This window comes from Podarcis tiliguerta (assembly GCF_965153285.1).
Source record: "Podarcis tiliguerta genome assembly, chromosome: 1".
In the NCBI taxonomy this organism is placed as follows: domain Eukaryota; kingdom Metazoa; phylum Chordata; class Lepidosauria; order Squamata; family Lacertidae; genus Podarcis; species Podarcis tiliguerta.
In genome coordinates this window covers 126,707,309-126,731,600 of record NC_139534.1, presented here as the reverse complement: position 1 = coordinate 126,731,600, position 24,292 = coordinate 126,707,309, and the positions used below count along the sequence as shown (strand labels likewise).

Below are 24,292 nucleotides of genomic sequence, written 5' to 3'. Positions count from 1 at the left end.
AAGTTCAAATTGAAAGCCAGGTGGAATAGCTCTGTCTTACAGGCCCTGCGGAAGGAAGTTAAATCCTGCAGGGCCCTGGTCTCATGGGACAGAGCATTCCACCAGGTGGGAGTCATCACTGAGAAGGTCCTGTCCCTGGTGGAGGATAATCTGACTTCCTTAGGGCCCTGGACCTCTATGATTATTCATGGACCTTAAGGTCCTCTGTGGGGCAGACCAGTCGTAGATGAGACTGGAAGCCAAATAATATTGCTGTGACAAAGTGAGGAACTGTCAGAGAGGAAAGCAGCTTGCACTGGAGACAAAGAAGAAATTCATTCAGTCTGGGGATTTTTTATGCAGACCTGTAGCTCAGCTGGTTAGAGCATGGTGCTGATCATGCCCAAGGTTGCAGGTTCGATCCCTGCATAGTCCTGCATTGCAGGGGGTGGACTGGATGATCGTCAAGAGACCCAACTTCTGCGATTCTATGATTATACCAAATTCACCCTTCTCATACCAATGCTTCAAAATCTGTTTCAAAATCCATACATCCATCAAAGGCTGCTATGCAGTTTTCCAACGAATGAATGCAAAAATGGTTATATTATTTATTTGACGCGGGTGGCACTGTGAGTTAAACCACAGAGCCTAGGACTTGCCGATCAGAAGGTCGGCGGTTCGAATCCCCGCGACGGAGTGAGCTCCTGTTGCTCAGTCCCTGCTCCTGCCAACCTAGCAGTTCGAAAGCACCTCAAAGTGCAAGTAGATAAATAGGTACCGCTCCGGCAGGAAGGTAAACGGCGTTTCCGTGCGCTGCTCTGGTTTGCCAGGAGTGGCTTAGTCATGCTGGCCACAGGACCCGGAAGCTGTACGCCAGCTCCCTTGGCCAGTTAAGCGAGATGAGCGCCGCAAACCCAGAGTCGGTCACGACTGGACCTAATGGTCAGGGGTCCCTTTACCTTTTATATTCAGTTAGTTAGCTATTTATATAAGCCATTTTTATTCCTCTTGTTCAGCTGAAAAGGCTTTCAGAGTGGTGGGCAAATCACTTATTTATTTATTTATTTTTAACGTACACCAAAAATACACACGCTAGTGAGAACAACATGCAAAAATGTGTTCTGCAAGGGGGGAAATTTGGCATTTTGTAGGACAGCGAGTCGGGGCGCCTCCAAAGGAAAATATTGACACCCACTTCACCTCTGTTTGGATGGCACCCAGGGGAATGACCTCTGATTATGTCCTTAATGAGTGGGCAGATCTGGGAAAAATTGGCCACCCATTCTGTTTGCGGCTTGGTTAATTTTGCTTCCATCGTTTGGGACTCTCCTCTGGGGTTTTGATGCCTTGTGTTCTTGTAAGTGAGACGTTCTCTTCTCTTCTCCTTTCTCAGGCAAACTCATCGTTGCAAAAGTCTTCCTCGGACACAGCGCCCCGGCTCACGACGGAGAGCCAGTCGTCCAGGCCAGCTATCCCAACATCAATTCCGTCTACAGGTCTGGCAAGTCCTCCCAGAACATCCCCTGTAGTACAGACAGCAGTGGGGCTGTGGACCAGCAAGAGAAACCCAAGTGTAAGCTAGTGTCTCCAACTGGAGTTGGTCATATCATACTCCTGGGATTTCATTGGGGAAATTTGATCCTGGGATTTTTATTATTTTAAAAAATGTAACAGTACCCAATTTATTGTTTAGTCGTTTAGTCGTGTCTGACTCTTCGTGACCCCATGGACCACAGCACGCCAGGCACTCCTGTCTTCCACTGCCTCCCGCAGTTTGGTCAGACTCATGCTGGTAGCTTTGAGAACACTGTCTAACCATCTCGTCCTCTGTCCTCCCCTTCTCCTTGTGCCCTCCATCTTTCCCAGCATCAGGGTCTTTTACAGGGAGTCTTCTATTCTCATGAGGTGGCCAAAGTATTGGAGCCTCAGCTTCACGATCTGTCCTTCTAGTGAGCACTCAGAGCTGATTTCCTTAAGAATGGATGCGTTTGATCTTCTTGCAGTCCATGGGAATCTCAAGAGTCTCCTCCAGCACCATAATTCAAAAGCACCAATTCTTCGGCAATCAGCCTTCTTTATGGTCCAGCTCTCACTTCCATACATCACTACTGGGAAAACCATAGCTTTAACTATACAGACCTTTGTTGGCAAGGTGATGTCTCGGGTCCTTATATGGAATCAACAATATATAACCACCTAGGTGTGATGTACCCCAACAACCAAACATAAAGGAAAGGACAATGCACAGTAGTACAAGTAAGGAGATCATAGGATTAAGGGACCCTCAGGGGTCATCAAGCCCAACCCGCTGCAATGCAGGAATCTCAACCAAACCATCCAGGGCAGATAGCTACCCAACCTCTATTTTAAAACCTCCAAGGTGTGGGAGGTGAAACACAAGAGCAGTCAAGTACAACATTCCTAGAGTGAACATGTTTACACATGGGGAGGAATGTTTGCCCAGCCAGCAGGTAAACTTCCTGTTTCCTTCTGGGCTGGGACAGACTTCCTCTGCATGTGACTAGAGGTGGGCGTGGCCTCACCTGTGCAGGTAACAACAAAAGCACAGGGCAGGGCAGCCATCTCTCTTTTTTTTACCACATGCATCGAAGAAGCAACATCTGCTTAGCCAAAGATGCCCTCTTGGCTTCCAGCCAAGAGAGGACAAAGGCACTGTCTTCTTAAGGGATAGTTTCCAAGTGTATGCTACTTTTCTAAGCTAAGACTGCCTTCTGGGATCCTATTGTGAAGAGAATGATATGTGAGTAAACTCTTTTTATACTTTTGTAGAAGACTGTGTTGTGCCTTATTTTTTATGAGGGAATAAGGGGAAGATAACAGAACAGTTATTATAGAGGCTTTAGCAAGCCTGAGCAAACGCATCCGCTGCAAGTTTAAAAAGGGGGATGTTATTCTGCTAAATTGTGGAACTTGTTAACACAAGTTGGAAAAGGATATAATCAGACAATATATCCTCCTGCATCCCTGAACATTCCCACACAAGGAAGGAGAATCCACCACCACCAGAAGGAGTCCTTTCCACTGGCGAACAGCTCTTACCTTCAGAAAGTTATTCCTTTCTTATAACTTGAATCCATTGGTTTGGATCCTACCCTCCAGAGCAGGAGAAAACAAGCTTGCTCCATCTTGCATGTGACAGCCCTTGAGACATTTGAAGATGGCTGTCGTATCTCCTCTTAGCCTCCTCTTTTCCAGGCTAAACATACCCAGCTCCTTCAACCGTTCCTCATCAGGCTTGGTTTCCAGACCATGGATCATCTTGGCTGCCGTCCTCTGCACACGTTCCAGCTTGTCAACATCCTTCTTAAATTGGGGTTCCCTGAATTGGACACAGTGTTCTAGGTGTGGTCTGACCAAGGCAGAATAAAGTGTTGCTATGACTTCCCTGGGACGCGGGTGGCGCTGTGGGTAAAACCTCAGTGCCTAGGACTTGCTGATCGCAAGGTCGGCAGTTCAAATCCCTGCGGCGGGGTGAGCTCCCGTCGTTCGGTCCCAGCTCCTGCCCACCTAGCAGTTCGAAAGCACCCCTAAGTGCAAGTAGCTAAATAGGTACCGCTTTATAGCGGGAAGGTAAACGGCGTTTCCGTGTGCGGGGCTGGTGCTGGCACGCCAGATGCTGCTTAGTCACGCTGGCCACGTGACCCGGAAGTGTCTCCGGACAGCGCTGGCCCCCGGCCTCTTGACCGAGATGAGCGCGCAACCCTAGAGTCGGACACGACTGGCCCGTACGGGCAGGGGTACCTTTACCTTTACCTTTTATGACTTCCCTTGATCTGGACACTAGACTTCCATGGATGCAGCCTAGAATAGCATTAGCTTTTTTGCTGCTGCATCACACTGTTGACTCATGTTAAGCTTGTGGTCCTTTTTGCATGTACTACCAGTAAACCAGGTGTGTGGTAATCTGTCAGAGGTTATTTAGCTGAGATTCTTGCATTGCAGGGGTTGGACCAGATGACCCTTTGTGTCCCTTCCCACTCTACAATTCTGTGATTCGCAGTTCTTTCAGAACGACCGGCTATAGATGTGTTTTGACCATTCAGTCTGTTTCAGATACGTCCCAATTTATTCTAAGTCATTTGAGAGCCAGTGTGGTGTAGTGGTTAAGAGCGGTAGTCATGTAATCTAGGGAACTGGGTTCGCTTCCCCGCTCCTCCACATGCAGCTGCTGGGTGACCTTGGGCCAGTCACACTTCTGTGAAGTCTCTCAGCCCCACTCACCTCACAGAGTGTTTGTTGTGGGGGAGGAAGGGAAAGGAGATTGTTAGCCGCTTTGAGACTCCTGAAGGGGAGTGAAAGGCGGGATATCAAATCCAAACTCTTCTTATTCTTCTTCTTTGTAAGCTATTTGGACACCCACCCACACCCCGTAAAAAATGGAAGTCTCCATTTGTCCGAGGACTCTGGTGCAGAGGGCGAGAGAGTGCCTAGAAAAAGCTCAGGAGAGAGCAGATATTTCCACTCACCCACTGCTACCGGATGGGACGTGGGTGGCGCTGTAGGTTAAACCACAGAGTCTAGGACTTGCCGATCAGAAGGTTGGCGGTTTGAATCCCTGTGACAGGGTGAGCTCCCATTGCTTGGTCCCTGCTCCTGCCAACCTAGCAGTTCGAAAGCACGCCAAAAAGTGCAAGTAGATAAATAGGTACCGCTCCGGCAGGAAGGGAAATGGCATTTCCGTGCGCTGCTCTGGTTCGCCAGAAGCGGCTTAGTCCTGTTGGCCACATGACCTGGAAGCTGTACGCCGGCTCCCTCGGCCAATAAAGCGAGGTGAGCACCGCAACCCCAGAGTCGGTCACGACTGGACCTAATGGTCAGGGGTCCCTTTATCTTTACCTTTGCCTTTACTGCTACCGGAAGAAAATAGCAAGGCAGCGAGTAGCCACTAGAGGGAGATCCAGCCTCACACATGAAGCCTCTGCATTTATTTGAAACCTTTGCATTCTTTTTCTGCTTTGGGGTGCTCCAAAAGCCGTGATCTGGCCTAGTACAGAGAAAGCGGGAAGATGGAAGTAAGCGCCACATCTGTGCTTGGGATGGGTGGCTCACAGCGATGGTGGCGACGTTCTGCCTCCACTGTCGGAGGAGATATGCCTCTGAATATGAGCCACAGGGAATCCCAAGCGGGGCAAAAGGGCTTCCCTTGCACGCTTCCCATGGGCATTTGGCTGGTGAATATTAGAATGAGGTTACCAGATTTTTTTCAATGAATCCAGGGACACTTGTCAACTTCAGTAGGAAAGAGAGGATTTTGCCAGGGGACTGATTTGTAAATCTGGGGACTGTCCCCGGGAAACTGGGACGTCTGGTAACCTTATTTAGAACGAATTGCTGGACTAGATGGGCCTTTGTCCTGTTCCAGCAGGGCTCTTGTGACAAGTGCTGACCCTCCTGGGGCAGCCTGGATAGCTAGGTTGCCTAGAGCATGGTGCTGATGTTGCCAAGGTTGCAGGTTCGATCCCCACACGGGGCAGCTGTATTGCAGGGGGTTGGACTGGACTCTACGATTCTATTTTTCTCGAAAGCATACGTGGGATGGGGTTTGGGGGGTGTTAAGGGAGGGGTAGTACCTCTGGTGGGAGACATGTTGTGTAGTTTTTCCATCTTTGGTCTCTGCCCTGCACTCAGCTCCCAGAAGCTGTCAGCATGCGGCAGCAGCCACACCCCAGGAAATGGCTTCGATTGGTCTTAAATCCTCAGTGAGTTAGGGGCTTGCCCTGCATGCAAAGACAGGCTGCAAAGGGCAACGTGAGACAGGGCCTTCTCCGCAGTGGCTCCCCATTTGTGGGATGCTCTCCCCAGGGAGACTCGCCTGGCACCTTCATTATACACCTTTAGGCGCCAGGTGGAAACGTTACTCTTCAACCAGGCCTTTGACTGATTAACGCTCTACAGCCTTTCTAAATGTTTCTGCAGGAGGGGAGGTGGGAAGGTTACTGTTTTTGCTGCTTTGTTTTTAACAAGTTGTAACCGGCTGTGTTCTTAATAAATAAGGTATACTTTTTATTGTCTCAAATTTCAACAGAAGTAACTCATAAAGTTCAACAACCAAGCAAAGCAGAAGACCCAATGGATCAGATCAGAACTTAAAACCTTTTTTTTTTAATAATAATATTTATTGGTAGTTTTATAATCACAGAAGAAAAAAGAAAGAATATGAGAGAGAGAAAAACAAAAAAAAATTAACAAACAGTACATCAAAAATAGAAAAAAAACAATACATCAAGACAACAAGAAAAAACAAAAACATTTAAAAACACATCCAATTTCCATATCTTTATCTTTCATTTACTTGTTTCCTCGACTTCCTCACACCTTCCTTTTTTTGTATTCTAGTTCAACTTAGCTAATTCAGCAAATCCTTTCCCTCTTTCTCGGATTCTGCCAGTCATTTCTGCCATTTCCATGTAGTCCATCAGCTTCATCTGCCATTCTTCCCGGGTGGGTAAATCTTGTGTCTTCCCAGAACTTAAAACCTTCTTTGTTGTTAAACTCTTTTACCTGCAGAGCATATTTGCAGGAGTTACAGTGCCCACATTTAAAGACGTGGAGGACCAGACAACGTACGTTGTATGGGTGTTGGTTTTAAATCCATATGCACCAATTTATCTTTTAGTGACTTAGTGCGTCGTTTGGCAAAAAGGGGGGTATAATCACACTTAGTTCTTTAACTACTGAAGAAGCCCAGGATGGCAAAACAAGGAAAATATTCTGGAAATCCTTGTCTTAGACTCTGTGAAAGGATTTTGTGGAACTGTAACAACCTTTCATGTGGATTGTTTGGACTTTATGAACAGACAGGTGGAATAGACACCATTACACGGGTAGACCTTATGCATGAACTGACTAGAAAATGATCTGATCCACTGGGTCTCCTGCTTTGTTTGGTTGTTGAACTTTATGAGTTACAGTGGTACCTCGGGTTAAGAACGTAATTCGTTCCGGAGGTCCGTTCTTAACCTGAAGCACCACTTTAGCTAATGGGGCCTCCCACTGCCGCTGTGCTGCTGCTGCACAATTTCTGTTCTCATCCTAAAGCAAAGTTCTTAACTCGAGGTACTATTTCTGGGTTAGCGGAGTCTGTAACCTGAAGCATATGTACCCGAGGTACCACTGTATATCATATTTATCTAAGAACACAGTCGGTTACTTCTCGTGTGTTTATTGAGGATGATTTACATGACCATAGGTTTGTTTGCTGTTGCTTTGTTTTTAACGACTTCCTCATTTTCATCCTGTCTTTTATTCGGTGAACCGTCCTGAGATCTTACAACGAAGGGCGGCATATCAATCTAATAAACAATGAGAAGCTGGTTTCTGCACATGCTGTGCAGGGGCAGATAGGGTCTGTCCACCCAGGGAGGCAGCTCATCTAAGCTCATTCAAATATATAAAAGGATGTCACATAGAGGAGGGAGAAAGGTTGTTTTCTGCTGCTCCAGAGAAGCGGACACGGAGCAATGGATCCAAACTACAAGAAAGAAGATTCCACCTAAACATTAGGAAGAACTTCCTGACAGTAAGAGCTGTTCGACAGTGGAATTTGCTGCCAAGGAGTGTGGTGGAGTCTCCTTCTTTGGAGGTCTTTAAGCAGAGGCTTGACAACCATATGTCAGGAGTGCTCTGATGGTGTTTCCTGCTTGGCAGGGGGTTGGACTCGATGGCCCTTGTGGGCTCTTCCAACTCTGTGATTCTATGATTCTAAGTGGAGAAAAACTCTGGTCCCAAACCTCTGCTGTTGTGCGGGGCAGAGGTCTACTGATGGCTTCTAGCTATGGTGGAGCTGGAGGCAGCTGGAAACCACAGGATAGTCTTGGTCTTGTGCTCAGGATCTTTCCTTCTGGGTTTCCCCTGGGCACCTGGTTGGCCACTGTGAGAAGAGGATGCTGGACAAGGTGGGCCATTGGCCTGATCCTGCGGGCTCTCCTTCTCTCCTCTCTTTCTTATTTTCCTTCTGGGAATGTCTCCTGTTCTTACAATTTCTAAACTTCAGTAACCGGAGGGGTGGGGAATCTGTAAGAGAATCCGCCATTCCTGTTCTTGCCTTTCAGCTTCAGAAGTCTGCTCTTCCCTGGACTACAAGAACTGCGACTGCAACCTGCGACAGTGCGAGTGGTTTGTGTTTGATCACGAACTGGTTCTGCCCGAGTACATCGTGGAGTTTGAGTACATCACGTTGGTACGCGCTTCCTGCTCCCTAGCAATGCGTTCATAGGGGCTAGTGTCAAGATCCCCTTTGCAAATGTGCCCGGGCTTGCCGATCAGAAGTCGGCGGTTCAAATCCCTGCCACGGGGTGCTCTCCCGTTGCTCTGTCCCAGCTCCTGCCAACCTAGCAGTTCAAAAGCACACCAGTGCAAGTAGATAAATAGGTACCACTGCGGCGGGAAGGGAAATGGCATTTCCGTGCACTCTGACATCCATCATGGTGTCCCGTTGCATCAGAAGCAGTTTAGTCCTGCTGGCCACATGACCCGGAAAGCTGTCTGTGGACAAACACAGGCTCCCTCGGCCTGATGCGAGATGAGCGCCACTCCCCATAGTCCTCTCCTCCATGAATTTGTAGGGACATGGGTGGCGCTGTGGTCTAAACCACTGAGCCTCTTGGGCTTGCTGATTGGAAGTCAGCGGTTCGAATCCCCACGACGGGGTGAGCTCCCATTGCTGTGTCCCAGCTCCTGCCAACCTAGCAGTTTGAAAGCATGTCAGTGCAAGTAGATAAATAGGTACCACTCCAGTGGGAAGGTAAACTGTGTTTCTGTGTGCTCTGGTTTCCATCACAGTGTCCCGTTGCATCAGAAGCAGTTTAGTCCTGCTGGCCACATGACCCGGAAAGCTGTCTGTGGACAAACACAGGCTCCCTCGGCCTGATGCGAGATGAGCGCCACTCCCCATAGTCACCTTGGACTGGACTTAACTGCCCAGGGGTCCTTTACCATTTTAAACTTTTACCTACAGAGTTATCATGCATCCTGAGAAGCTGCAGCCATTTAGTCAGGGCCGGCCCATTCATGAGGCAAGGTAACCTGGCTGCCTCAGGCGCTAGCATCTACGGGGCAGCAGATCTGTCCCACGAGGGATGCATTGCTTGCTGTTGCCGCTGCTGCCACTGCAACAGTGGCAATTCTAGCTGTGGTACAGGCTTGGCAGCTTGCCCCTGCAATTAAAGGGGCCGCACGACGGAAATGTACGCCACACCACAGTAAGAGGTGTTTGGTCGTGGATCAGGCTCCTTCAGAAGGTGGTGGACTCTCCTCCCTTGGAGGTTGTTAAGCAGAGGTTGGATGGCCATCTGTCAGGGATCCTTGAGTCGAGATTCCCTGCATTGCAAGGGGTTGGACTAAATGATCACTGGGGGTACCTTCCAAGTCTACGAAACTGAAATGGACAGATAGTGTCAGGAGTTCAGCCTACACTTGAGTAGGACCCTGGCAGAGACACATGCCCGACTGGCATGTTCCCTGCCTCCTGGTCGAACGTTCAGGAGCTTCATAAGCTTTCTTCAGCTCGAACATCACAGCGACCAATGCAAACCGACACTGGCACACTTAGGGATCCGCAGAGTTTGCGCAGTTCGCATAACAGACCTCAGCAACTCAGCATTTTGGCTAATCTACTTTATTTTCATATAAACACACACGGAGCACTGCAACATGGCTCCCTCTCTCTCTAGCATCAGACAGCAAAGAGAAAAAGAACAAAGGACAATAGTCCCACTTCACAGAACATGGTAACACAAACATCCTGTCTCCGTCACTTCCCACTCTGTGGGGTCAAAACACATACCGTCACGTGAAAGACAAAAATCCCATGACTGCAATCACGGAGCAGGAATTCTAACGGATAGCACACACTCATTGCACCACCTATGCATGGCTACATCTTTCTCAATTAGCAAGCTCTGCCTTTAATTAAAGGGGCTCACCCCCACTTCAGCGGTTGGACCCCAAGCTAATTAGCAAAGGGTCAGATCCAGTGAGGAGCAGATCCAGGCGCTTTTTCTGTATTTTCTGGTCCTCCTAAGTCAGGAGCTGGGAGCCTTTGGCCCTCCAGATGTTGGATGATGAAAGCTATAGTCCAACGACGCCTGGAGAATCACAGGCTTCCCCCCACCCCCCATGCTGAGTGTTGCACCGAAGCATCTTTATGACTCTCGCTTAGCTTGTTTATATATCTGTTTAGTTAAACAAAGGAAACACAGTAACAAGCTGTGGCAAAAAGAGAAAGCTCTGGGTCTTCTGCCTAGGTCAAAGTGGAGCCTCTGTTCTCGTCGCTCAGCAATGTGACCGGGGAGGAAGGAAGGAGAAACTCGGCTGGATTTGTGCTTTCTCGGGATTTGCAACGCGACGACGAAGTTCTAAGCATGAAGCCGATCATTAAGCCCAAGCCCAAAATCGTTTGCCTGGATGAAAAGACGGTGCTGGCGGTAGCCAAGGCCAACATCTACAGTCAGATAATGGTGAGCAGGTTCTGTTACACGGTGGTCTTGCATAATCGAAGCGACACAGTGCTGTTTCCAAAGGAGACTGCAAACTCTTCCCATTCCCTGAAGTTGGGGGGACTTGTTTTTTTGCCTTGCCACACCACTTACCGTATTTTTCGCTCTATAAGACGTACCTAACCATAAGACGCACCTAGTTTTAGAGGAGAACAAGAAAAACAATATTCTCTCCCTCTCTGCGCAGCGCCTCTCCAGCGAAGCGGTCAGAACAGCAAGAGGGATCACTGCGTAGCAAAAGCAGCGATCCTTCTTGCCGTTCTGGCTTCTGGGATAGCCATGCCAAGCCTCTTCAGGGCAGGGGGCATGTTCCTCCCGTTGCCCTGAAGAGGCCTGGTGCGGCTATCCCAGAAGTCAGAACGGCAAGAGGGATCGCTGCTTTCGCTGCGCAACGATCCCTCTTGCCGTTCTGGCTTCTGGGATAGCTGTGCATCCTGCATTCGCCCCGTAAGACGCACACACATTTCCCCTTACTTTTTAAGAGGGAAAAAGTGCGTCTTATAGAGTGAAAAATACGGTATACACCTTGTAAGCTTATAAATTTGTATGTATGTGTCTCTTTTTTTTTACACGAGTGTGTCTTTGCACGTCTTTATTTTTTTACCTTGTGCACTTCTAATTTTATACTGGGTACAAAATTCTTTCCCCCCCTTCAATAAGGAATAAGAGCAATAAATTAAAAAACCACCACAGTCTCCTTGCACCTCTCTAGACAGGTCTGGATTTCACAGGTGCATGGTGGTAGGGAGTCAGATTGAAGAACCGCACCTGGCAGTGAAGGAGAAGAGAGCATGTAGCTTCATCATCTTTTAATGTATTATTGCATTTATATCTCACATTTCCTCAAACAAGCAAGTGTGGATCTCCGTGCCCCCCCAGCCTCCATTTTATCCTCAACATCCCTGGGAGGTAGGTTACGCCAAGGTATAGTGACTAGCCATGGTCATCCAGCGAGCTTAGTGGGGATATGAACTCCTAGCCTTCCACTCTAGCCACTAGGCCACACTGCCTCTCCATTGCAATGGGGAAGAGGGGAGAGTTTTTCCAGCAAGGCTTTTAGGGCCAGATGTGACTAAACATGGAACTGTCCCAATTATATTGAAAAGGGGCAGAGCTTGGGTTTTTCCTTTTCCTTTTCCTTTTTTTAAGAAAGCAAAAGGACCAATGCAGGGGAGCAATGCAGAAGCCCAACCCCATAATAAAATTTTCAGTCCCAATCTGATAACCTCCAGATGTTGTTGTGGCTCAGTGGCACCGTAGCAGCTGCCTTGCATCCAGAAGAACATTCAATCCCCTCTTCTCTTTCAACGTAGATTCTGAATCTGCATGGAAACAGGCTGAGCAAACTCCGAGACATCTCCAAGCTCACCGGCCTTCGCAAACTCATCATTAGTTTTAACGAATTCACCTGTTTAGATGACGTTTACCACTTGGTAAGAGTAACGCAGCTCATTCGAGTGGGTATGTTCGTAAAAATTAAATTTAAGGCACAAAGTGAAAAAGCCCTGGAGTGAAGGGAGCTTTTCATGGGGAAACGCAAAGTCTTTGGACATCATTGGATATAATAATTATCTGCTTAAAACCTTTGATGTGACTTCATAGATCGTAGAATTGAAGAGTTGGAAGGGACCCCCAGTGGTCATCTAGTCCAACCCCCTGCAATGCAGGAATCTCAGCTCAAGCATCCCTGGCAGATGGCCATCCAACCTCTGCTTAAAATCCTCCAAGGAAAGAGAGTCTACCACTTTCCGAGGGAGACCGTGGCATGAAATTCTACTCAATATTGATCCAGAGCAGAACTCTGATGTATAGTTAGCAGAATAAAAACTTAAACCTGTTGCAGGATTCTCAAGAAATAGACCAGAGGCAATTAATATTTCATCCAGCAAAGCTTTACTGCTGCTGAAGGCAAATGAGCACAATGGTCACAAATCCAATACATTCAGGATTGGCCCTGTCCATAAAAAATCCAGGTGCAGTAGACTTAACTTAAACTTGCAATAACTTATTATAAGGCTAAACCTTAACACTAAGCATGCTATGTGCAGAACACCACACCAGAAGGAAAAGAGATAGAAAGAGAAAGTGAAACCAGGGCTCCTTCTGGCATTATTATAGTCTCCATGACCTTGACAGAAGAGATGACAGAACCAGTTTAAGCCAGCTGTACTCAGCTTCTCTGAAGGAATAACCCAAACATCATGAACCTTCTGCTTGCTTCTTTCACACAGAGAAGCTTCCAGAACCCTCTTGAATTGAGTAGAATAGGAAAGATCTCTACACATCAGATCAATACTTTCTGCATCAAGAAATGCAAACTGACAGACAGTTCCACTGTCAAACCACCGAATACAATCGTAATACCATGCCCATTGTTCTGCAAACGAATTAGTTTCTTAGCTGCTTGCTTTTCAAGTCATCCTCGCACTTCTTACTTCCGCTGCAGCCGAACCTGGAATATTTTGACGCCAGCCATAACCACGTGATCACCCTGGAGGGCATCAGAGGCCTAAACAAACTGAAGTATTTGGACTTGAGCTGGAACCAGCTGAAGAAGGCCGGGGAGGAAATTGGCGTCTTACGGAAACATACCCCCATGGTGCTCAGTCTCGATATCCGTCATAACCCCTGGCATAAGGTAGATCTCCTGAACTTGTAACGAAACAAAAAACAAAAAAACACAAGAATGGGATCTTTGTTTACTTCAGTGCTGCCTTTCAAGTAAGCCCCATTAGCACTGGTCTTTGTTAATGCTACTAGGACAATTCCCTGTTTCTGCTGTGAGTGCTGTCATAGGACGGCAGCGATGGGGAGCCTCTGGCCTGCAGATGTTGCCAGAGGTTCCCCACATCCTGCAGCTACTTCTGTGTTGGATATGATGCTGTTGCGGAAGTTACTTTTCTCTCCTGCATCTTCACCCCCATCGTTCTTCCCGGACACTGAGGTCCAGCGCTGAGGGCCTTCTGGTGGTTCCCTCGCTGAGAGAAGCCAAGTTACAGGGAACCAGGCAGAGGGCCTTCTCGGTGGTGGCACCCGCCCTGTGGAATGCCCACCCACCAGATGTCAAAGAGAACAACAACTACCAGACTTTTAGTTGACATCTGAAGGCAGCCCTGTTTAGGGAAGCTTTTAATGTTTAATAGGTTATTGTATTTTAGTGTTTTGTTGGAAGCCATCCAGAGTGGCTGGGGAAACCTAGCCAGATGGGTGGGGTATAAATAATAAATTTATTATTATTAATTATTATTATTATTATTATTATTATTATTATTGTTAGTGCGTTAGAGAAGGCCGTGCTGAATTTCATTTACTGTTCCTTTCATTTGCTGTCCATTCAGTTGCCTCGTTTATACGTTAAGATTAGGAGACACTTTATTCGTATTAGCCAACGGCCATAGCAACATAAAACAAGCAATATATACAAATAAAAAGACAGCAATGGGTAAAAAGGGCAATCAAATGACCAAGATTATCGTTCAGATAGTGGCCCTTAATCTCATTGCACCCTCAATCGTTTATACGTTGCTTTCTCAATAAGATGGGCCAAAGAGGAATAAACAGCAAAATATAAATAAGAACTAATAAAAGAACTAAAAGCAATAAAATGCAAACTGTGTCATATATTTCCTCCATCCCTACGCCTCGGTAAACACAAATGTTCTTAAGCTGTCCATGGAAGGTGACCAATTCAGGGCCTGGGATAACTTGCACTTTGGGAATGCTGAGGCAAGCAGGAGAGGATACATTGATTAAATATTATCCCTCCTCACTCACTCACGCTAGCGAGCAAGCAGCAGAGCACATTCCCTTGCAGATTGCTGGAAGCAAGTTGATGGATTCATTAGAATCCTTTAAATTAAGCAATCCAATCTGGCTTGTCCAGTCTGGCTTGTTCCAGGTAAGTTTCCCCTTTTATTTCCCTCTTAAGATAATAACACGACAGTCTTCTTTAAAAGCAAGAGTAAAGTTTGCTTACATTCAGTTCACAGCAGTGCTGTGAAGGCAGGCTTTATCTTGTGGTTACAGTTACGTTTGTAGAGGAAAGAAGTCTGAGCAAGGGCCTCAGACTTTCTTCCTTGTGGCTTCCATCCTCTGTAAGGATGAGCCTTGTGCTGGCTAAGAGCCAGAAGAGGAGGTCCAAGAGTGTGCTGGTCCCGGGGGGTTATTGTGCGGCATGGTCCGAGTCCAGTCCGAGGTTGAGGGTGTATTATGGGGGCTGTCCGTCAAGGCTGAAGTGGGGTCCAGGGCAGGGAGTTGGGTGAGGTCAGGAACTCTGGCAGAAGAGCAGGGCAGGGTGCTGGAAGGAACAGGTTGCCAACAATGTTGCTCCCGCAACCTGGGACTGGGCTGGCTGGCTTTTATCTCCTCTGAAGCATAGGGCGGCCCTGGTCCACAGGTGACTCTCCTCTCCTGGCCTGGAGGCGAGCACTCCTCCTGCGGGAACTTAGTTCCCTCCGCCTCTCTGCCCTGAGCCTCTGCAGCTCAGGAGAGGCTGGAGGGTTACCGGACCCAGAGGCAACCTCACCTTCCCCTGACGGGGCTGAGAGTGGAGCACCTGCAGGCAATGGGTCCTTGATCATCTCCGGAGCCAGAGCAGATTCAGCTGGTGTCTGCTCCTGAGGATCCGGCACAGGTGAGGGCCCTTCAGGCTCATGCCCCAGCCCCGGCTCAGCCGGTCCTGGAGGCGGGGACTCCTGTGCAGGCTGGGATTCCTCAGGTTCAGTCTCTGAATCCGATTCCCAGGCCATCACATAGAGAGAAGCTTGAAAGGAGAAAATGGAAAAAGGGGAGATGGCGGCATGGCTAGCCCTTTTACAGAGTCAGCTAGGGTCATGCCCACCTACCTGGTCAAACACAAGGAGAGGTGGCTCCAGAACAGGTATGACAGGAAGTCCTCCCTGTCTGGAGCCACATTCCCCTGTGTGTCCACTCTAGGCAACAGGAAACTGTTGTACTCGACTGCTTCAGTGAAGATACATCCCACACCACTGAATGCTTCTGTCCAAGGTTATCCCACTCTTGTTTTTCTCTCACCCCCCCCCCAGCCAGCCTCCATACGCTTGAGTGTGATTGGCCAGCTGAGGGCTCTGACCCACCTCGATGGACTTCTGATCACTGAGGATGAGGCGGCAGCTGCCATCCAGTTCATGGCAGACTCGAAAATCACGCAGGTTAGACAGCCTGGGTTTGTTTGCTCATTTAAGGCAGCGGCAACGAAGAGTTCACGGCCCGAGTGGGGCATCTCCTCATGGGCAAACCTTTGGAGGGAGGGAAGCAAGGTGTAGTGGGGTCAGCGCTGTCTTTAGCATATGCACCGCCGGGGTGCAAAGATCTGCCCAGCACCCCCAAATTCCACGTGCACGGCGCCGTTGTGAATGACAGGCGCCGCCGCTGGCACGGCACATGTTTGGTAAATGAGTGCACAAAGTCGAAAGTCCTTTAGTGAAACAGTAGGTATACATTTCAGTAATACCTAGATATATATGTATTTTGTTTTTCTAGCTTCATCAAAATTATTTATTATTTCATAACAGGTAGATAGTTAAGAGCTTAGGCGGCTTCAGCGGCAGGAGCCTGCCCCCCCCCAATTCGGCGCCTGGGTGCCCCACACCCCTTGCACCCCCGGGTGAAGACGGCCCTGAGTGGGGTAGCAGAACTGGAAATAATGCCAATATATTTCACGCCTGATGACGCATGTGCCCTTTGAGTTTCAGACAGTACATGGGTAGACGAGTCGAAGAAGCCCGGGACACAAATTTTCAAGGCCCTCTAGCGGCTAGGGCGGCTCATTTGCCAGGATTTAGCGTTAAGTCTGGAAGTGTCTACTCAGTTCTGACCAGACTTTGTTTTGTGGGCATTCCCAAGAGGGGATGGGCGAAGGATATGCAACAGGAGATCCATTTGGGTCCTGTACGTATGTCCACCAAGATTTCCACAACCACCCCATACTCTGAGCTGCAGACCCACAGACAGCAGGAACAGCTTTTTGTTTTAGAGGGTCCATAAACAGAATGGGGGAGAAGTCAGAACAATGGTCAATTTGGTTGGGTTGGGAAGCCTCCGCGTGCTATTGGACCCCATCTCCCATCAGTCCCAGCCAGCATGGGCCAATAGCGAGGGATGATGGGAGTTGCAGTCCAGTGACAGCTGGGAGAGCCACAGGTTCCCCACCCTTGAGGTAGGCAGAGCTGATTTTCTGTTAAGCTGATGGTCTCTCCACCAGTGATTTTCTTCATCCACCTTGCAAGCTTTACACACTGGAAAGCCAGTGTGGTGTAGTGGTTAAGAGCGGTGGACTCGTAATCTGGTGAACCGGGTTCGCTTCCCCGCTCCTCCACATGCAGCTGCTGGGTGACCTTGGGCTAGTCACACTTCTCTGAAGTCTCTCAGCCCCACTCACCTCACAGAGTGTTTGTTGTGAGGGAGGAAGGGAAAGGAGAATGTTAGCCGCTTTGAGACTCCTTCGGGTAGTGATGAAGCGGGATATCAAATCCAAACTCTTCTATAGAAAGCCGAAAGTATGCTTGGCCTACCCAGAAATGAGCAAAACGAGCCTGCTCTAGCAAGGTTGGGAGAGGGGGAGAAATCCCCACTCACACATTTGCTTTAAAAATGTCTCCAAAGGTGATTCGATTGGGTTACGAAACTGCGCGTTTGTCTGCTGCTTGCCTTCATTTTGGTGGTTTCGTTCCTCCAGGCGTCTCTGGTGGAGAATTCTCGGACGGACCAAGAAAGGCTTCGCATACTGAGTATCCTTCCTCAGGCTGTGATCCTGACCCAGATTAGCAAGAACAGAGTGGACGTGTTTCAGAACAACTGGCCTTCTCGGGTAAAGGGAAAACCTTATCAAATACTACGTGCTCGTAAAGTCAGATCTCCTGAAATTTTGTGAGCGGGTCCACCATTTCTGGGGCCTTCTGTGCCACCCCCATTGCCATTCTCTAACTCTAAAGGACTTTCCCGCAGAAGCCTCTTAGAACCAGATTCCCCTCCACTCCGTAGGAGAAAAAGATAGCAGGGTCTCTTTAACGCTGTGGCTCCTAAAGTGGGCAGTACTGCCCCCCGGGGGGGGGTCAGTAGGATGATTTAGGGGGGTGCTAGAGGCAAGGGGGCTGCTGGAGGTGTAGACAACTGTCAGCCTTTGGAAGGCTGGCATCACTGTATGAAATTCATAAAGTTTTGTTGAATTACTGTATTTTTCGCTCCAAAAGACGCACCAGACCATAAGGCGCACCTAGTTTTGGGAGGAGGAAAACAAGAAAAAATTATTCTGAATCCCAGAAGCCAGAACAGCAAGAGGGATCTGGCTTCTGGGATAGCCTCTGGCTGTTCTGGCTTCTGGGATAACCGCGCCAAGCCTCTTCAGGGCAGCGGGATGAAGGCTCCCCCTGCCCATAAGAGGCTGCGCGGGGCTAAGGCAGAAGCCAGGACAGGTGCGTCACTGAAGGGGCGCTGCACAGTTCTCCCTCTCAGAGAGGGAGAACTGCGCAGCGCCCCTTCAGCCAAGCTGCAGAAGGAACAGAAGGAGACCCTTCTGTTCCTCCTCTGGCTTCCAGGACAGGCGCTGCGCATAGAGGGAGAACTGCGCAGCGCCCCTTCAGCGAAGTAGGAGGAGGAACAGAAGGGGCTCTGTTCCTCCTCCCACTTCACTGAAGGGGTGCTGCGCAGCTCTCCCTCTCTGTGCAGCGCCATTCATTCCATAAGACGCACTCAAATTTCCCCTTACTTTTTAGGAAGAAAAATGTGCGTCCTACGGAGCGAAAAATACGGTAAATAAACTAGCTTTAATTAAATAAGTGTGCAATTAGCTGCTATTTTTTTTGGAATTTTATTGGGTCATTATCTTACCTTAGTGGCTCGTGGAAACAGCTATTCTGAATAAGGGTAGGGGGCACTGGGGATGATTTTTTGGAACGAAGCAGGTGGAACGGAAAAGTTTGCGTTTGACAGATAAGATAAAAGCAGACTGTTCCAAAATCCCTTCCGTGGCTCCATCTCAGAGGAAGCAGTTTGTGGTTATAATGGAGCTGCCTTCCTCTGACCAGTCAGGCTAACGGTCCATCAAGCTGACTGATAGGCAACCATTTCCCAAGCTCTCTGGACAAACCTCGGGTCCAGCTCCTTTCAGCATAGCGCACGGGGGCACAGTTCTCATTCTCCCTCCTCAATGACCACCCACCATTCATAGTCCGTTCCACAAAATAAGGCCATTGGACAAGGCAGTCCAGGGAGATCCTCAGGCACCCCGACCTGTCACAGTCTGTGTTGCGGCCCATCATCCAGAATCATGTTAATTTGCCATGTAGAAAAGGTTAAAAGCTCCTCTGTCAGTTCGATTTGTTGCGCGGCGCACAGCATAGCTAGAGGAGAACACATTTGGGCAGATGAGCATAGCGTTCTGCTCTTTGTACATTAAGGGAAGCACATTCACAGAGGCTGCCAAGAGAGGCGGACGTTTCAGCCCATGGTGTCAACATTACACTGTGTGACATCGGTGCCAAAGGTGATTCGTATCGGGGGAAGGACGCAATTTTTGGTGAAAACATCTATGCATTGCAACAAGAGGCGAAAAGAGAAACCTCTGGGGGTTCTCGGGGAGGTAGTTACTGGGTTTCAGAGAGATGGGTCCATAACACACCTCAGTTACCTGTCCACAGGAGAATCTTTTGAAAGCCGTTGTCTCACTGCCTCAGTCTCCACCTCTGTAAAATGGGAATCCTGGGAAGCTAGATTCCCACATTATTGTGAGGATGAAAGCAAGTAATGAGATATAAATCAGCATAGCAGCACTGCGTTTTATGGTTTATCCTTTTTTAAAGCGTCAATAAGAAATTTTAAAGTGTTGGCGATCAGTCGAAATTTAGGCAGGTATTAGCCTCTGTACATTAAATGCAGCACCCAATGTGCAAACACATTCACAGAAACTGAACTATAGAAATAGTGATGATTATTGTCATTACAGTCATACCTTGTGTTGCGTTTGCTTCAGGTTGAGTGTTTTCAGGTTGCGTCCCACGGCGACCCAGAAGTACCGGAAAGGGTTACTTCTGGGTTTCGCCGCATGCGCAGACGCGCAAAATGACGATATGCACATGCGCAGAAGTGACGAATCACGACCCGCAGCTGCGCAGATGCGGGTTGCGTTCTGCTCATGTTGCGGACAGGCCTCTGGAACGGATCCCGTTTGCAACCAGAGGTACCACTGTATTATTATTTATTACAGTTGTTAGTCGCTTTATACAAGAAGAAAAGACTCAGTGAAATTCAACGAGATAAAATATGCTCCTGTCTGTCGTTCAGGGTAGGATAGGCTGTGTACCAAACATCATGCGCACTGATGATTCTCATACCTAGAATCTCGAATTCATTTATTCAGCAGAATTATACAGTTATGATTGTGTTTTCTCCTCCCCCCCTCCCTCTGCCCTAACAGATCACGGTGTTAGACCTTGATGGGCAACATCTCAGCAGAATCAGTGGCTTGGACAAACTGGAGAATTTGCGGTGGGCATCCTTTAGCAACAACAACCTCACTAAAATAGAAGGGCTGGATACTTGCCAAAATCTGGAGGAGCTCACAGTAGATGGAAACTGCATCACAACCCTCGAGGGTAAGGTATTTTGCATGCTCCATTCCGAATAGCCACAGCTTTGGGCGTTCCTGGACTTGGCTCTGCTCCCAGGGAGGAGGCCGGGGCCAGGAGCACTTCTGCACAGCGGCAGCTTTTGCAAGAGCTTTGCCATTTCCTGGAGGAGAAGGGCGTCACATGATCGTCCGCCTTGGAAAGGGCAGCTTTCAGTTCAGGGCCCTTGATACTCGATGGCACTGGCTTCTGAATTGTTTCTGGGTCCATGGGTGTAGCCAGGATTTATGTTACAGCGTGGGCAGGACAGCCACCCGTCACCATCCTCTGTCTCTTTCTCGCAGATTTGGAATGAAGTGTCTTAACAACAGTTGGTTGTTTATTATTGTTGTTGTTGTTTAGTCGTTTAGTCGTGTCCGACTCTTCGTGACCCCCTGGACCAGAGCACGCCAGGCACTCCTGTCTTCCACTGCCACCGCAGTTTGGTCAAACTCATGCTGGTAGCTTCGAGAACACTGTCCAACCATCTCGTCCTCTGTCGTCCCCTTCTCCTTGTGCCCTCCATCTTTCCCAACATCAGGGTCTTTTCCAGGGAGTCGTCTCTTCTCATGAGGTGGCCAAAGTCTTGGAGCCTCAGCTTCAGGATCTGTCCTTCCAGTGAGCCCTCAGGGCTGATTTTCTTCAGAATGGAGAGGTTTGATCTTCTTGCAGTCCATGGGACTCTCAAGAGTCTCCTCCAGCACCAGAATTCAAAAGCATCAATTCTTCGGTAATCAGCCTTCTTTATGATCCAGCTCTCACTTCCATACATCACCATCATCATTATTATTACTATTATTATTTTACTTTGTCAAAGTAATAATCATATATAAATAAGAATAAAAATGTGCACCCCACAACCAAGACCATTCCATTGCAACTATCCAGCCTCCCAAAATTTCAGCACCTCTTGCGATGGTTTGACCCCTTTCCGTTTTAACAGTACAGTCGTACCTCTTGTTACGTCAGTCTCTGGTTGTGTTTTTTAGGATACAGAGGCAGCAAACCCACAAGTGTATACTTCCAGGTTTCGCCCCGCGTGTGTGCAGAAGCGCTGTATCGTGCCACGCGCATGCACAGAAGCACTCTATCTATGCACAGAAGCTCCTGCAGCCAATCGAAAGCCACAGAAGCCATGACAGACGTTTAGTTTCCAAAGAACATTCGCCAACCGGAACAATCACTTCTGGGTTTGCGGCATTCGGGAGCCAAAAGGTTAATCCCGCAAGGCGTTCGGCTTCTGAGGTAGAGCTGTACTGCCTTTTCCCCAAGCCAGGATTCAAGGTGGCTTCTAATGTCTACAAAACATTGTTCTCAAATGCAAAGTAATAGTGAAAAACTGGTTAAGAGCAATATTTCTGGTTAGTTGAGATTCTTGCCTTGCAGGGGGTTGGTCTAGATGACTCATGGGACACCTTCTGACTCCACATTTCTGGGAAGAGTTAAAATACACCAAAATACATTTAGAACCAGCAGTTAAAATAGTTCGCCTTGACGGAAGCCCGGTGATCGGCACTTCGGTTTTCAAAGACCTGTCTGAACTGTTGTTGTTGTGGATGGTGCTGTGGGTTAAACCACAGAGCCTAGGACTTGCCGATCAGAAGGTCGGCGGTTTGAATCCCCGCGACGGGGTGAGCTCCCGTTGCTCGGTCCCTGCTCCTGCCAACCTAGCAGTTTGAAAGCACTCCAAAGTGCGGGGGGCCACCAGGTGGCACATTGGAAGATGGCCGACAGTAACATCTCTCTGACCCATACGAGGTAATTAAGAGGCTGCTATGGGAAGTATGCAGTCTTCCTACCCCCCCAAGGAGATGGGGGGGCTGCCTTGCCAGCGGTGTCCACAATGCACCCCCAGATCCGAGGTCTGGGGGTGCCGGTCACTTGGCACAAGCCCTCGATGCGGTCAGCTCTTCCTGACGCCGATTCCAATCAGCGCGTGCTGGTTAGCTTCAGCTCGGAATTATAATTGGAAACATGATTGGAATGAAGCTGAAGCACATACATCAAGTAATGCTCGAGAGATAAGACTGCTGATTAATGGATCTCTGTGACCGGGAGTGACAGACGGATAAGTCAATCTTCTGATGAATCACCATTAAGAGACTGTATGTTTGGAATGAAGGGGGGGGGAATCTTTTTTCTTTGTACTATGTGATATTAATAACCCTTCACCCCAGAAAGAAACAAGATCATTGCGTTTTACTAATCACAAGCAGGAAGTTAAAAACTGTGTGGGATGGATTATAGCTAAAGAAAGGATTGGTAAACAATGAGAACGGAGGAAAATTCTATGACGCAGTCAAAAAATGGCGTCTTGCCAAGACAGGCTTGCCGGAGAAAGAAGGACAGGGGGAGGAGAATCAGGACCATTGGAATGAGAAGGATTGCTAGAATGTAATTTTGACCTCACAGAGCCTCCTGATATCCTGAGAAAAGTAAAGGACAGACCAAAGATTATTATTTTTTTTTTTATGGAAGCGAGGAACAGCGGCTGTCCCTGAGCGATATGATCTTTGGAGAGTACAAAACCCGCACAGAGCATGTCTGTTTCCAATCTGCTTGTGAAAATTATCAGAGATTGCAAAGAAAGGAATATACAATAACAACAAGAAGATGAAGAAAGTAATAAAGGACTATCTGGATTGAACTGGATAGAACTGTTTAATTAATGCAGCAATATAAGTCATGTTTGCACTCGTCCGGAGCTTGATGTATGGGTACCCCCAACAAAATTTAAAATTCGGCTGTCTAATTTGGAACTAATGTGATTCGGATAATGTGATGTGATTGGCCTGTTAATAAAAATTATTATTGTTTTTTTTTAAAAAAGAAAGCACTCCAAAGTGCAAGTAGATAAATAGGTACCGCTCCGGCGGGAAGGTAAATGGTGTTTCCGTGCGCTGCTCTGGTTTGCCAGAAGCGGCTTAGTCCTGCTGGCCACATGACCCGGAAGCTGTACGCTGGCTCCCTTGGCCAATAAAGCGAGATGAGAGCCACAACCCCAGAGTCGGTCACGACTGGACCTAATGGTCAGGGGTCCCCTTTACCCTTTCATTTAGAACCAGCAGTTAAGATAGTTCGCCTTGACGGTAGCCCGGTGATCAGCACTTCAGTTTTCAAAGACCTGTCTGAACAGGAAGGACTTGGCCTTCATCACTGTTGTTGTTGTTGTTGTTGTTGTTGTTGTTGTTGTTGTTGTTGTTAAGGGAGGGAGTTCCACAATATGGAAGCAGCCACGGAGAAAGCTCGTTCCCTTGTGTCACAGCTCTCGCCAGAAACGTTCTTTCTTCCCCTTCCCCAGGCATTTCAAAGCTCTGCAAACTCATGAGGTTGAGCGCCAACAATAATCACCTCACCAGCCTGGAGAGGAATGTTTTTGATAACTTGTCTCACCTCCATTATCTCTCTCTGGAGAACAACCGGATCACTTCGTTGGCGGGCTTGCAAAAAGCCTATGCGCTCATTGAACTCTACATAAGCAACAACTACGTTTCCTCCAACCAAGAAATATATCAGCTGAAGGTAAAGGGGGGGACACTGCCACTTTAAAAGCGTGAATGAAAGTCAATCACCCATCTCCTACTACCCTCCTGAGAAAAACCCCACCCCACCCTCCCACTATATACAGTGGTACCTCAGGTTAAGTACTTAATTTGTTCTGGAAGTCCGTACTTAACCTGAAATTGTTCTTAACCTGAAGCACCACTTTAGCTAATGGGGCCTCCTGCTGCTGCCACACCGCCGGAGCACAATTTCTGCTCACATCCTGAAGCAAAGTTCTTAACCTGAAGCACTATTTCTGGGTTAGCGGAGTCTGTAACCTGAAGCATATGTAACCTGAAGCGTACGTAACCCGAGGTACCACTGTATAATGGTCTGGTGACTTCTGTTTCAGTGTACAGTGGTGCCCCGCAAGACGAATGCCTCGCAAGACGGAAAACCCGCTACACGAAAGGGTTTTCCGTTTTGGAGGTGCTTCGCAAAACAAATTTCCTATGGGCTTGCTTCGCAAGACGAAAATGTCTTGCGAGTTCCTGCGATTTTTTTTCTGCTCCCACCCCCTTTTTCTAAGGCACTAAGCTGCTAATTGCCTTTTAGCAGCTAATCCGCTAATCCCTTAAGCCTTTAATAGCCGCTAATAGCCGCTAAACCGCTAATAGCGCTAATCTG

At 48.2% G+C, this 24,292-nt stretch overlaps 1 protein-coding gene across 4 annotated transcripts in view; it reads left to right on the top strand.

Moving 5' to 3' along the window:
• The window catches only part of LRRC9 (leucine rich repeat containing 9), a 74,682-nt gene that overhangs the window by 23,198 nt on the left and 27,192 nt on the right, over window positions 1-24,292 (top strand). For all 4 annotated transcript variants that reach the window (XM_083433625.1, XM_083433624.1, XM_083433622.1 and 1 more), the window contains 9 exons: window positions 1,376-1,555; window positions 8,055-8,182; window positions 10,248-10,460; window positions 11,813-11,932; window positions 12,946-13,137; window positions 15,545-15,670; window positions 17,197-17,328; window positions 19,933-20,110; window positions 23,424-23,644. In XM_083433625.1, coding sequence (XP_083289751.1) covers window positions 1,376-1,555; window positions 8,055-8,182; window positions 10,248-10,460; window positions 11,813-11,932; window positions 12,946-13,137; window positions 15,545-15,670; window positions 17,197-17,328; window positions 19,933-20,110; window positions 23,424-23,644 — 1,490 coding nt within the window. The remainder of the gene's footprint in view (window positions 1-1,375; window positions 1,556-8,054; window positions 8,183-10,247; window positions 10,461-11,812; window positions 11,933-12,945; window positions 13,138-15,544; window positions 15,671-17,196; window positions 17,329-19,932; window positions 20,111-23,423; window positions 23,645-24,292) is intronic.